This window comes from Priapulus caudatus, unplaced genomic scaffold (genome assembly GCF_000485595.1).
Source record: "Priapulus caudatus unplaced genomic scaffold, Priapulus_caudatus-5.0.1 Scaffold684, whole genome shotgun sequence".
Lineage (NCBI taxonomy): Eukaryota > Metazoa > Priapulida > Priapulimorpha > Priapulimorphida > Priapulidae > Priapulus > Priapulus caudatus.
Window position 1 is genome coordinate 103713 of NW_014577745.1, and position 13615 is coordinate 117327.

The window sequence follows — 13615 nt, forward strand, 5'->3', positions numbered from 1 at the left end:
ACTTCCTTTCCCGGCTTGGCACCCTTTACATCACACTACTATCACCCCCTCACTAGTATTGACCCGCTATCCTTTATTAATACGTCCTAAGTAATGTGTATCGAACCACTCGCATTTTTTAAAATCTTGCCTAGCCTCATCATAACATATAACCTTTTCTGCCTCTAACTCGATCTTGTTTACCAAGAACAAATTATAAACCCCCTCAACTTACGTAAAGCTCAGTTACTCCGCCTTGGTTTTCTCACACCAATAAAGTTCTTAACGCCCTTTCATGATAGTCATTCAGCTGAACTTGAAGACCAGCACAGGCCTTGTGCGAAGTTTAGCCTATGTTTGGTGTCCCCTCCCATCTCCTCAACACCGCCCCTCACCAACCCTCCACCATCCTCCCCCGCTCACCTCCCCTCATTATCATTCACGCACCCCCCCTACTCCGCCCTCATCACCCCCTCACCACCCCTCACCTCCTCTCCCTCACCTCTCCCTCACCTCCCCCTCACCCACCCCTCACCTCCTCCCCCTCACACCCGCTCACCTCCTCTCCTTCATCTCCCCCTCATCACCCCCATCACACCCCTTTACCACCCCTCACCTCCTCCCCTCACTCCCCTCGCCGCCCCTCACCTCCTCCCCCTCACCACCCCTCAACCTTCCTCTCTACCTCCCCTCACCTCCCCTCACCACTCCTTACCTCCCCCCTCCCACCTCCCCCTCTCCTCCCTTCTCCCTCCTCACCCCTCTCCTCCCCTCTCCTCCCCTCATCCTCTATCCCCTCACCCTCTCCCCTCACTCTCCCTCTCCTCTCCCTCCCTCCCCTCACCTCCCCCTCACCTCTTCCCCTAACCTGCCGCCCCACTCCCTCTATCACTTCTCCACCACTCACCCCGCCTCAGTGTTTGTGTGTTTGTGTGTGTGGAGTGTGTGTGTGTGTGTGTGTGTGTGTGTGTGTGTGTGTGTGTTGGTGTGTGTGTGTGTTGTGTTGTGCGTGCGATGCGTATGCGCTGCGTGGGAGCGTGCGCGCGTGCGTGTGTATGTGTGGCGTGTGTGTGTGCGGTGTGCGCGCGTGGAGCGCGTGCGCACGTGTGTGGGAGTATGTGTGCGTGTCGCGTGAGTGGGAGCGTGCGCACGTTGGTGTGTGTGGTATGTATGTGTGGCGTGTGCGTGCGTGGGAGGCTGTGCAGCGTTCTGGAGAACAGAGATGTGAAACCTTTTCACATCATTATTTTATGACGATATGGTTTCCTGGAGCGATAACACCGAGTATATTTATTGTGCCATGGTGGACAATGCATTGCAATGTATATATATTATGTGCAATGCATTGTTAAAAAACAAACTGGTATATTCATTCATATTTATTTTTTAATGACGGACTGTTTTTCCGAGTAACATCTCTTTTCTGATCGCTACAGAACCGATCGTTCGGAACGTTTACGACGTCATCATAACCGGAATCCGGTATCATAATGTTGTTGTACACGTTCGCACGCACCACGCGCGCGTAAACTGCAGAGAGAGAGAGAGAGAGAGAGAGAGAGAGAGAGAGAGAGAGAGAGAGAGAGAGAGAGAGAGAGAGAGAGAGAAAGAGAGAGGAGGGAAAGAAAAAGGAGGAAAGAATAAGTGAGAGGGAGATAGATAGAGAGATACAGATAGATGGATAGAAAGCGAGAGAGACAGAGAGCGAGAGGAAGAGAGAGAGAGAGAGAAAAGAGAGAGAGAGAGAGAGAGAGGGGGGGGGGGAGAGAGAGAGAGAGAGACGAGGAGAGCGAGAGGAAGATAGATAGAAAGCAAGAGAGACAGAAAAGAGAGAGAGAGAGAGAAGACGGGAGAGAGAGAGCGAGAGAGAGAGAGAGAGAAGAGAATATAGCAGCGGCACATCAGGGCACACGGTCAACCCGCGCGGGTTAGCGTTAATTCGATCGTATGGAAAAACTTCATCATTACCATTTTTCCCATATCCGATTAATTAAATTGAATTAATTGTACACTTAATTGGCACGGTTCCGCTTGCTTACGTCCCCGTGGGTTTTCACGAACTACCGACTAAACAACATCATCGTATTTCCCAATACCGATTTCCCAATGCCCCCAAGAAACAACAAACAACAAAAAGAAGCCAGACGCCAGCATGCGGTTACTGCGGCTGCGTTAGTTTACAGGTAGAAGACAATGACTTGTCGCAATAGCTATCGCAACCATAGAAATAATATTGACTAGGTTAGAGTCAGACTCTATATATTTATATAGTGTCTCTATATATTTCTATGATCGTAAGCACACGCGCGCACATGCACGTATCCGCACACAGCACCAACTTACACGCATTACGACCGCGCACAGCACACCACGACGCACGCACGCACGCACCACACACACATACACACGCACACCACACACATCACACTGCACACACACCACACACACAGCACACACAAGCACATACGCGCATCCACAGCACACAGCACACACACACACCACACCACACCACACACACGACCACGCACGGCACGCCACACACACACGCAGCACGCAATCGCACGCACGCACGCACACACACACCCAGACACCGGATTCACACAACACTATTGTATTGTGTAGTGAGCTGCGCACCTGGGGCTAGTGCTTTTCGCGATTTAGGAAACTGGTGATCAGAGCCTGTCCCCCCGGCGTCTTTGCCTCACCTGCACCTCACCTGCGACCCCAGCTATATAGTGTTACTGCTAGTTACGGTCCAGCTTATCTGCTGCTCGCACGCGTCGTGTTTTCTTATCGTTAGTCGCTCGTTAGTTTTCTAGCGTTATAGTCCTATACACTGCTGCTCATCATGCAGCCTAATTACAATATGTACATATGTATAGCTTGTATATAATATATAGTATATATATTACTATATTTATATATCATTATATTACAATATAAGATTAGAAAAATAGAGTAATTTTTAGATCAGCATAAGTTTTCGAAATTACCTCTCTTATCAGGCTATAAAATGACAACCTGATAGACTAATGAAAGAGAGTAATTCTCTTCTGAGCTGCTGATTAGGATTTAACACCCATTCTATTTTCTAGCATTTATTTTCATATTTGCACGGGTGTCCCGTGTGTTCTTACTTCTAAATATATCATATAATATATATTATTATATATATATAGGTACGAAGTTAGATAATAAGCGGCTTCTCTATTACTACTCTGAATTATATATTATATATATATATCTATGGTGTGTGTGGTGTGTGTTGTTGTGTTGTGTGTGGTGTGTTGTGTGTGGTGTGTGTGTGTGGTGTGTGTGTGTTGCGTGCTGTTGTGTGTGTGTGTGGTGTGTGCGTGTGTGAGTGTGTGAACTGGTGTGTGGTGTGTGTGTGTGTGTGTGTGTGTGTGTGTGTGTGTGTGTGTGTGTGTGTGTGTGTGTGTGTGCTGTGTGTGTGTGTGTTGTGTGTTTTGTGATCGTGTGTGTTGTGTGTATGCTTCTATATATTCTCTTTGTCTTAAACATTGCGACTGCTATTACCGCCATGAGTACACAGATATAGCCCACATACGTAAGAAACCCACAGCCATATTACGCATATAACGCGTAGCATTTTACGAACGCCATGTATTGTATGTGTGTGTGTGTGTTGTGTGGTTGTGTGTGTGTGTGTGCGTGTGTGTGTGTACGTACATGCGTGTGGGGGCGGGGTGAGGTACCGGAGGGTGAGACAGACACGCGCGGATGTGTGGACGAGAAAGTGAGCGAATAAAAAAGCTCATTCAGGTTTTGAAGATTTTATACGACCACGTAGCGTCGCGTGCTTTACGATATTCGTGGAAGCCGTGATTATGGTCTTCGGAAGGAGGGAGGGAGCAGGTGCAGCGAGCGAGTGAGAGAGAGAGAGAGAGAGAGAGAGAGAGAGAGAAGAGAAGAGGGAGAGGGGGAGAGAGAAATGGGGAGGGAGAGTGAAGAGTGAGGAAGTAAGGAATGCGGCGAGAAAGAGAAAAAACAAGAGAGCGCGCCCGAGAAAGAGCGAGAGAGAGGAGGGGGAGAAAGTGAAAGAAAGAGAGAGGGGGAGAGACAGAGAGCCAGAGAGCGGGAGAGAGAAAGAGGAGAGAAAGTGAGAGAAAGATATAGGGGAGCCAGAGAGCGAGAGACGTCCCGCCTAAAGATGGGACCATAAAATCGTGTAATTTTACGCTTGAAGCTTGTAATTACGATGCGTGTACGAGCGTGTTTATCGGTTAAGCATCGGTCACGGGTCAAGGTCACGACCCCGCTGCACGCCACGACGACAGACGAGACGGACGGGCCTACGACCTGCTGCCATCTAGCGGTAGATTTACGTGCGAGTATATCGGAGAATAAACCGATAATATATAATAACGAATAATGGCAATAATGGCGTGTGAAGACGTTCAAACACAGCTCGTGTTAGTGCTTTGAAACACATATGTATTTGTATATAATAATAAGGATTTATATGTATAAAATATATTATTATAATAAGGATTTAGAATAGAAAATTCAGAATACTACAGAGTTGTGTTCGGCCAAATAAATAGGTTATACCCGCTATTAAGATGCTACCCATGTCCACACATGTCAACATTTACCATCTCACCATTTCGAGAAACCGCCTGCACACTACCGATTAAAAACTTATTGTTAAATGACTGGCAATACTCCGAATAAGTATCCACTACAGACATCAATACACCCGCTCGCCTACCAATTTATTGCTAAATGAAAAAACTCCTGGAAAACCGCTACGCTACATGTGCTACTGTTGCAATGAAACTAGTTTTCCTTGTAGTCTAGCTTCTAATAACTACACGTGTAAAACGTACGTTACACTAGTATATGGTGGATTTAATAACAGACGGAAGAGGCGAACAGAAAGAGCCATAGGACAATATATATATGAACAACAACAATTTGGAAGTGAGGGTGGGCGGTTAATTACGTAGTTCTTCGTCCACAGTCCTTCGCACCGCAACAGAAACTTCCAGGAACCCTAGCAGGGCGTGACACGCGTAAACACGAAAGTCACGTCACAAATTACGTCACCGAAAACACGCAAATGTCAACTACGGCTGTTTTATTATTCTCAACTTCATCAACACGCTATAGAACAGCGTGGCGCTCTCGCCAAAAAGGAAATTGCACGTATGGATATGAATAGATATATAAGAAAGCTAACGGCTACGGGCACCATCGATAATGTACAAAAAGCGGCATATTTTATGTAATTATATGCTTATACTTTACTTACTCTCTAAACGGAGAAATAATCCCAAGATGGTTTCACAGTGCTACGAGCCCCGCACCCGAGGCACAGTAACAGACCAGAGAATCAGTACGGGGGCCCGTATAGCATGGTATACAACCCCGCTATGACGAACGACCCCCTCTACGCTGCGCATGAGCCGCTTTATCGCTCATGCGAAATGTAGAGAGGGACTTGTAGTAGGAAGGGGGTCATATATATGTATATCATGCTACAGCTGATCCCCTTACTCACATGCACGCATTCTAGCAGAGAGATCAATTGTTCATTTCACATAAAGAAATGAAAACTATATAGCTGACTAGGGTCGTGAACATATGTATGATCCTCTATGTATATAAATAGATAGATACGTAGCATCAAGAGCTAGGTAGCATACATATGTTCGTGCCAGAATCTACTCGTAATATCACGAACCCATGTACAGCATCGAACCTGCATATAGCGGCCACTCGAGGGTAAACCAAAAGTGGCCACTGCGAACAAGTGGTCGTTCTATAAAGGTGGTTTCATTGTATGCCACTCAGAAGAGCTCTTTGTAGACAGGCGAACGTGGACACGAGTTTGACTGCATTTTAAATATGCACAATAAAAAAATCATTTCACTATACACAGACGCAATGTACTGTACTGGACATGTAGGTACTGTAGCAGTACAGTAGTCTACTGTACTGTACTGTACTGAACATGTAGGTACTGTAGCAGTACAGTAGTCTACTGTACTTTACTGTACTGTACTGTACTGTACATGTAGGCACTCTATTGTACATGTAGGCACTCTATTGTACATGTAGGCACTCTATTGTACTATACTGTATTGCAGGTGCTGTACTAGCAAATGATTCAGGCGCTCACAGTAGCGACAAAGAGACGTATTGCACACGTCATCGTGCCGTGACGTCAACGTGACCTCTGTACTCACTACAGAGAAAATAAAATCCAGCAAGGAACATGTATAGAACTAACAATCATGATGCGCGCATTAGATCATTGCTTACACTATGCTCTCTCTTCTCTCTCTCTCTCTCTCTCTCTCTCTCTCTCTCTCACACGCACTCTCGCTCTCTCTCTACATAAAAAAAGATCTCTTTGGTATTATTATAGAATTTGCTATATTTACGAATGAAATCAGGGAGAGAACCCGAGTTCGAGTGACTATATGCTAACACTGTACATTCTAGAAAAAAAATTTAAATAGGTAAAATCCACCGTGAGGACGATAACGAGTGGCACATGAGATATTGCACAGACCTGGAAAAATAAAATCCCCGCTGAAAAATCGCCAAATGGACGACTCGAATGACAACGGTGAAAAAACGATGTCGAGAAAAATTGCATGCGCGCTACGGGGGAACTAGCAAACGAAAAACGACGGGCGGTGGGGAGCGTGGAGTCACATGTGCCGCCCGCCCGCCCGTGGCACCCCCGCTCGCTCTCTCCCCATCCTGACACACTGCTCAGCAGTTTCCTCTCTCAGACTCACTGTACACACGCTCGACCAATACCACGCCACGCGTATATATGTATATATATATATATATATATATATAGAGCTAGATATATATATATAGCTATATACACGCACGCCCACACGTCGGCGCCATTTACGGCAGTTGCTAGGCAACGACGAGCACACCAGGTGACGCCACCATCGCCGCAACTGCATTGTAAACGCCCGGGAGACGAAAAGAGCTGATGGCAAAGTGAAATTCACAACGGCAAATAATTTCACGAGGGTGCGATCGGCGGGGTAAGGTTGTGTGTGTGCGTGTGTTACGTCGCTGTAGAAACGAAAGCGTTGGCTACACGCGCTGACCCAGCAGGCGGATCCTTTGCGCGGGCGTGCGCGCGCAAACCTCACTCGAGTTTTTATAAATACAAGGCACGTCACTAGTGGAGGACTAGAGTAGAGAGAAGGCTTACCGAGCGAGGGACGGTGCGCACGCATACGAGTAAATTATGCACCAGCATCGTTAATTTAGTGCGACCGGCAGAATTCTTTGTTAACTTTGCGCGCGTCTCTGCGAGTGTCGTTGCATGTCTCGGTGATCTCACATCTACGCGCACGCACAGCTCTCCCGGGACCCCCAACGAACAGTTATAAAAAAACCTTTGGCATGCTAAGTAAAATCTAACGACGAATCGAACAATCTTTATCTGGCAATACGCCCTTTTGTTCGTCCGACGCCGCACCCTGTATCTCCGCTCGAATGCCGTCATGGTGAGAAAAAAACACGCGGACAGAACAGGACGAAGACACTCAAGATTCGGATCAAAATCGATGAAAATATACTGATCGTGTGGCGCAGGGGGACGATCGTCTCTGTTCCTGGGAGCGACCTGACACGCAAGAGAGATCGTTGACTACCTCGAGAAAAATAAAAATTGCTACTGTTACACGACTATAGATGGCGCTGGCGGCGCGCCTGTCAGTCCACGGGAGGGATGGAAGGATGCTTCCCGTCGTCCGCTCTCCCTCGACAAATAGGGGACGCGACGAGTCCATCTCACGTTCAGAGCATGACTCCGCGCCAAAAACTGCCTCGGTGTCGGTGGGTGTGTCTCACACGAGACCGTTATCGAGGCGCTCTAGTGCCTCGAGTCGTTCTTCGAGACGGCGGAGACGCATGTCCTGCCTACGCACCGTGTCCTTGAGCTCCTTCACCTCCTTAGCAAGCTCCTCGGACTTCTCACCCGACTGAATAATAATACAGATAATTAACAAAATAATTAGTTACTTCATAATGATAATAGTAATAATTATAATACTTATAATAACTAGAAAGGGCAGTTGTCGCCAACTACATGTATCCCCCGTGATCTAGTATGAATGAAATATCCCTGTAAGGACGTAGAAGGTAGGTAAAGTTAAAATAAGTCACAAAGACAAAGGTTTGTTACACAACTCATCTGCCTGAGATGTGCAAGTATGTTAAAATTGGTTACCTTAGGGGTTTTGGTAGGCGACACACCTTCTCCCCAAGATGTGTAAGTATACGAAGTTTGCTCGGGCTAGGTAAATTAGGGGCCCGAGTTATAGAATGGAAGGAAAATATCATCAAGGTCAAGATAAAGGTCAAATAAAGGTCACAGTGACCTGGTTTTGATACGCTGTGCACCTTCTCCCCAATATGTGTAAGTATACCAAGTTTGGTAGCGCTAGGTAAATTAGGGGCCGAGTTATAGAGCAGAAGGGAAATATGATCAAGATCAAGGTAAAGGTCAAATAAAGGTCGCAGTGACCTGGTTTTGGTACGCGACATATCTTCTCCCCAAGATGTGTAAGTATACCAAGTTTGGTCGCGCTAGGTCAATTAGGGGCCGAGTTATAGAGCGGAAGGGATATATAATCAAGGTCAAGGTAAAGGTCAAATAAAGATTGTAGTGACCTGGTTTTGGTACGCTGCGCACCTTCTCCCCAAGATGTGTAAGTATACCAAGTTTGGTAGCGCTAGGTCAATTAGGGGTCGAGTTATAGAGCGGAAGGGAAAGTGTCTGCGGCGGCTGCACAGACATAAAACCATAGTATCCCCGCTGACTTCGTCGCGAGGGATACAATAATATAATACAAATGATAATAATAATCACAATAATTGGAATAATATTATTGGTGATCAAATAATAATATGATCAAATGGAAAAAACTTTGCAATGGCCACGAGTCTCACAAGAGGTTTTCTGTATTGCAAATCCACGTGATTAAAACCTCCATCCAACCGTTTTTTTCACATTCGCAATATTAAACGTAAAAATGCTACAGGGGTAGAAAACTAGTGCCACGTGCTGTCAGTGCGAAAATCGCAAGGAATTTTGGATGTTAAATATTGCATTTACTCCCCATCTTTTAGCAAAAAAAGTGAATTCAACTCTCTCGTTAGTTGGCTGGTTAGCCTCACCTGCGTCGAGGCAAACTTGTTATTTGGCATCTTGTCGAGGATGTTCGATCGCTTCGTAAGTTTCAGCTCCTGAGGCTTCTGTGTCGACTTGTACCCGCCTTTTAGAGAGATCTGAAAACAAGCGAACGTCTAAGGATGTCAGCCGGCAATTATTCATACCTGTGAAATCTAGCAAGCATGATATTTTGCGGTCGAACGATTCGACTTACCTGGCTATGCCTGGTAGGTAATAATGTGCTCAGAATTTTTTGTACGTCGGTAATTTTTACTAGTTGGATGCATGTTTCAAAATGCATCTACATGTACTTTAGCTTTGTAAAGATGTTAACTCGTTAAGAAAGGGGATGTCTTCCTTTTCCCCCTCTTCCTTCTCCCCTCCTCCCTTCCCCTCCTGCGTGTGTGACGTACAAGTACGGGGTCGGTGTTCTTGCCAGAGACCCACTCGTTGGCTGTTTAGCCTGTTAGGGAGGGAATATCTCCCCATTTTGTCCTCATTCTCCCTTTCCTCCCCTCTCCTGCCCTCCCCTCCCCTCCTGTGCGTGTGACCACCTCAGTATGGGGTCGGCATTTTTTCCAGAGAACCATTCATCAACCGTAAGGGAGGGAATCCCCTCCTCCTCCCCTCCCTTTCCTCCCCTCCCCTTCCTCCCTCACCTCTCCTGCCCTCTCCTCCCCTCCCCTCCCAGTGTGTGACCACCTACCAGTATGGGGTCTGCATTCTTGCCAGAGAACCATTCATCGGCCGTAAGAGAGGGAATGTCTCCGGCCGTGTCCGGGTATAGATCGTCCTGGAACAACTCCGACTGAAAAGACAAAACATGTGGTGAGGGCAGCTCCATCAATCATCTCAACCTCACAGGCCCTCGACTGTTTCCATGTGTCTCGCGAGACACGCTGAGGAGGTGTGAGTTTGTGTGTCGCGGGTTCAGATGACCCAAGCTTCCGCTCTTGGTTACTCGTATTTGTTTTCAGCTTACTGGTAACTATATCTCGTTAATATTACTATTGTCATACTCTCTCATTATTAATTTCCATAAGAAGCATATTTCTAATAAGTGTGTGAAAAGTAGTGAGTGTGTATACACACACACGCACGCACGCACGCACGCTCGCACGCACGCACGCACAGACACACGCATGCACACACACATGCATGCATGCACACACGCACACATATATGTTATATACAATCATATCTTTTACCTTTCGTGGTACTGTCATATGAATAACTTCACATAGGCCTTTCGTATGTAGTTTGTAAAATCTGCAGAAAAAATGTGGAGAGTAAGTCAGACAAATGTAAACGATGATGGTTTTATATTAGTCATGAGCGATGTATTCCAGACAGAGGGCGCTCTCGCATGCATAACATGGCGACATTCATTCGTTCTCGTTTTTTTCTCTCTTGAAAACTGTGGAAGTAGTTCGCACCACAAACTTTTTACAACAGTGGGGGATATAATCAAAGATGAGGTATAGTTTCCATGGCAACGCCGTGACCGACGTACACACAAAATACATTACGCATATCTACACTTTCGTTACAGTAGTTCGCGCCAGAAACCTTTGGCGACCGACCGCCCGACCGCCTGAATGCCCGACCGACTGACCGACTCTAAGATGACTCCTATATACTCCCTTCAATTTCATTTGTGGTGGCATAATGATGATGGTTTTATGATAGTAATGAGCGATGAATTCCACAATGGGAGCTCTCGCATGCACGACATGGCGACATTCATTCGTTCTCATTTTCTCTCTCTCGAGAAGCAACGTCTACAGCACAGACGCCATCAATCCTTCTCGCTACTTCCTCGCACTCCTTCTCCCCCTGTTAAGATTTCTTCGTGCATCATTGCACCCCTCCCTCATGAAGTCATCTCCATGCCCGCAATACTGGATCCGCAGACGTTACAACACCGAGACATCTTTACAGTGGCATAGCCGTTACGACACCCACACAAATGAACAAACGCCACATGCAATCGTAATGCAAGATCCTCCTGCTTAGCAGACACTAATCCGGCTTCATCTGCTCTTCACAGCATCACTCCTCCTCCGACGCTATATATAGTCACCCACCTCGAAATCTCGTTGATGTTGACGTCACAGCCGCGCTTTGGCATCATGCCAATGCCCCTCTGCGGTTCCGTAGACTGGTAGAGATTGATGAAGTGGCAGTACGGGAACTCATCTGTGATCTCAAAGTATCTTATGGTGCAGTCCCCCTACGGGAGAGCAGCAGGACGAAAAAAAGTTCGTTTACACGCACGTTTTTTCTTCTTCTTCCTCTTCGCGTATGTTATACAAAATATCACTCGACATAGAGAGAAACAAAGATTTGTATGGTTCAGTGCTGGGGAGCAGCCGAGGGTTAAAGTGGTTACTCGTGCATTTGCTTTTTCCCTCTTTATTACCTCCGCCAGCGGCGTGGCGGAGGTTATGTTTTCACCGGCGAATGTTTGAGTGTTGGTTCAGGTTGGTTTGTTTGTGAACATGCACGTTTCAGTTCACTTCCGCTAGGTGCGCTGGCTGTAGACTTACAAACATGCAAACACAGCCTAAGGGGCAACCACAGTCCTCCCCCACCTGCACGCTCGCACTAATCCGGATCCAATTAATTATTTAATTAATTAATTAATTAATTAATTTTTCCACTTAATTAATTAATAAAAAATTCCACATTGAGAGAATTCAGCTGCCTTGGCGGAGGTCTGTGCTCGCCGAGTGCTCTAGTTACCTATGTTATGCAAATTATCCCTGGGCATAGAGAGAGAAAAGATTACGCAAGAATTTCTGATAAACACATTTAGATAACGTCTGCAACGCGTGCGACGTTATGCATTCAAGTTGCCACGCGTGGCCTTAGATCTTAAATTTTAAACGTATCGTCGCTAAATCAGCGATAGCACACCCTCGCGATTCATTCAGTAAGTTCGCTTGTCGCTGTCTCTGTGCTTTCTCGCGCTCAGTATGAGCATGCGCGGCAAGCAGACGACGTGATGAACAGCACACAGCTGCACGTTCACACGTGAGCGCACATCGTGAACAAGCAAACATCACTAGAAATCGACGTCGCTGTATTGATCGTTGCACTTCCCTACGATCCATCCAGGATTCGACGCGACAAATTTACACACATTCCGGACTTGAGACTTAAGACTAAAGATCCGATGCAGACCTCAGCGTCACCCACCCTGTCAAATCAAACAGCTGTGCATGTTTAATAAGCCATATCGGAAAGTCCCTGACGCCATATTGAGATCAGATAAGGGGGTGATAAGTTGCCCATATTCCATATATAACATAGTTACGATAGTACTAGTCTAGGTTTTTGATCTAAAATTCTCTTCACTAACATCGTACTTCAATTCACAGATGCGTTTCTGTTTACAGAAACATTTACAAATATGATTGTGGTAATTTGGGATATTTTGCAATTTTATGTTAATGCAAAAACTAAAAACGCACGAGTGTTTACATTAATCGCGTGCTTTCCGTAGCGCGCCGCGGCCATTTTATCCCCCTTTTTCTGTGACCTAAATAATACAGCTGGACTTTCCGACATCACTTATTGGCGGGCGTTTGTCACCGGTGCTTACCTTTCCCACCAGGTAGATGACGTTCGTGTCGGCGTCGTAGAACGGGAACAGCACCGCGTTGCTGTTGTCAATCTCCTCCTGTGCTATAGGGTCCTCCAGGGCATCCTAGATACAGACAAGATATGCCGTCATACTACTACATACTATATATTATAATACTATACAGTATATGTACGTATTTATTCTCTAGAGCATCCTAGATACAGACAAGATATGCTGTCCTATATACTACTACATCTATATATATAAAGTTGTTCAGCCGAATTAGTCCGTACTCGCATAACTAGAGAACTCCGCAGCCTAGAGAAAAACTAAAGATATTTTCAGAATCAGCACGTCTGAGAGGTGGTTCTGGCTGAAACAAAAATTTTAAAAAGTTAAAAAGTTAAAAATTCATAAAAATTCTATTCATCAATAGATGGCGGTGCGTACAGATTAACATCACGTACGTGTGAATCCATGGGGTATACCCTTAACGGCACAGTGGCCTAATCGCTAGAACATTCGTCTCCTACACCAGGATTCCGGGTTCGAGTACCAGCTGGGGAACTTATTTTCCCCTTTTTCCCCTTTACCTACTCTTTAGTATGTATTATTTTTAATTTTTTACTTTTTAATTTTAATTTTTTATATTTAATGTCTTTTATCTTTTGATTTCTTATTATTTTTTACTGTTTGGGATGGGATGGCATGGGATGGTATGAGATGGCATGCGATGGCATGGGATGGGATGAGATGGGTTGGCATGCGATGGGATGGGATGGGATGGCATGGCATGGCATGGCATGAGATGCGATGAGATGGGGTAGGATGGGATATGGGATGGGATGGGATGGGATGGGATGGGA

At 45.9% G+C, this 13615-nt stretch overlaps 1 protein-coding gene across 1 annotated transcript in view; it reads right to left on the reverse strand.

Annotated features, from left to right (window-relative positions):
* Positions 1-5063: 5063 nt before the first annotated feature.
* The window catches only part of LOC106812769 (coronin-1C-like), a gene marked incomplete at its 5' end in the record, with an annotated part of 11634 nt that continues 3082 nt past the window's right edge, over positions 5064-13615 (reverse strand). Inside the window, 6 exon segments of the mRNA XM_014816739.1 lie at positions 5064-7967; positions 9166-9276; positions 9867-9968; positions 10369-10429; positions 11248-11393; positions 12768-12872. Of these exon segments, the coding sequence (XP_014672225.1) occupies positions 7833-7967; positions 9166-9276; positions 9867-9968; positions 10369-10429; positions 11248-11393; positions 12768-12872 (660 nt within the window).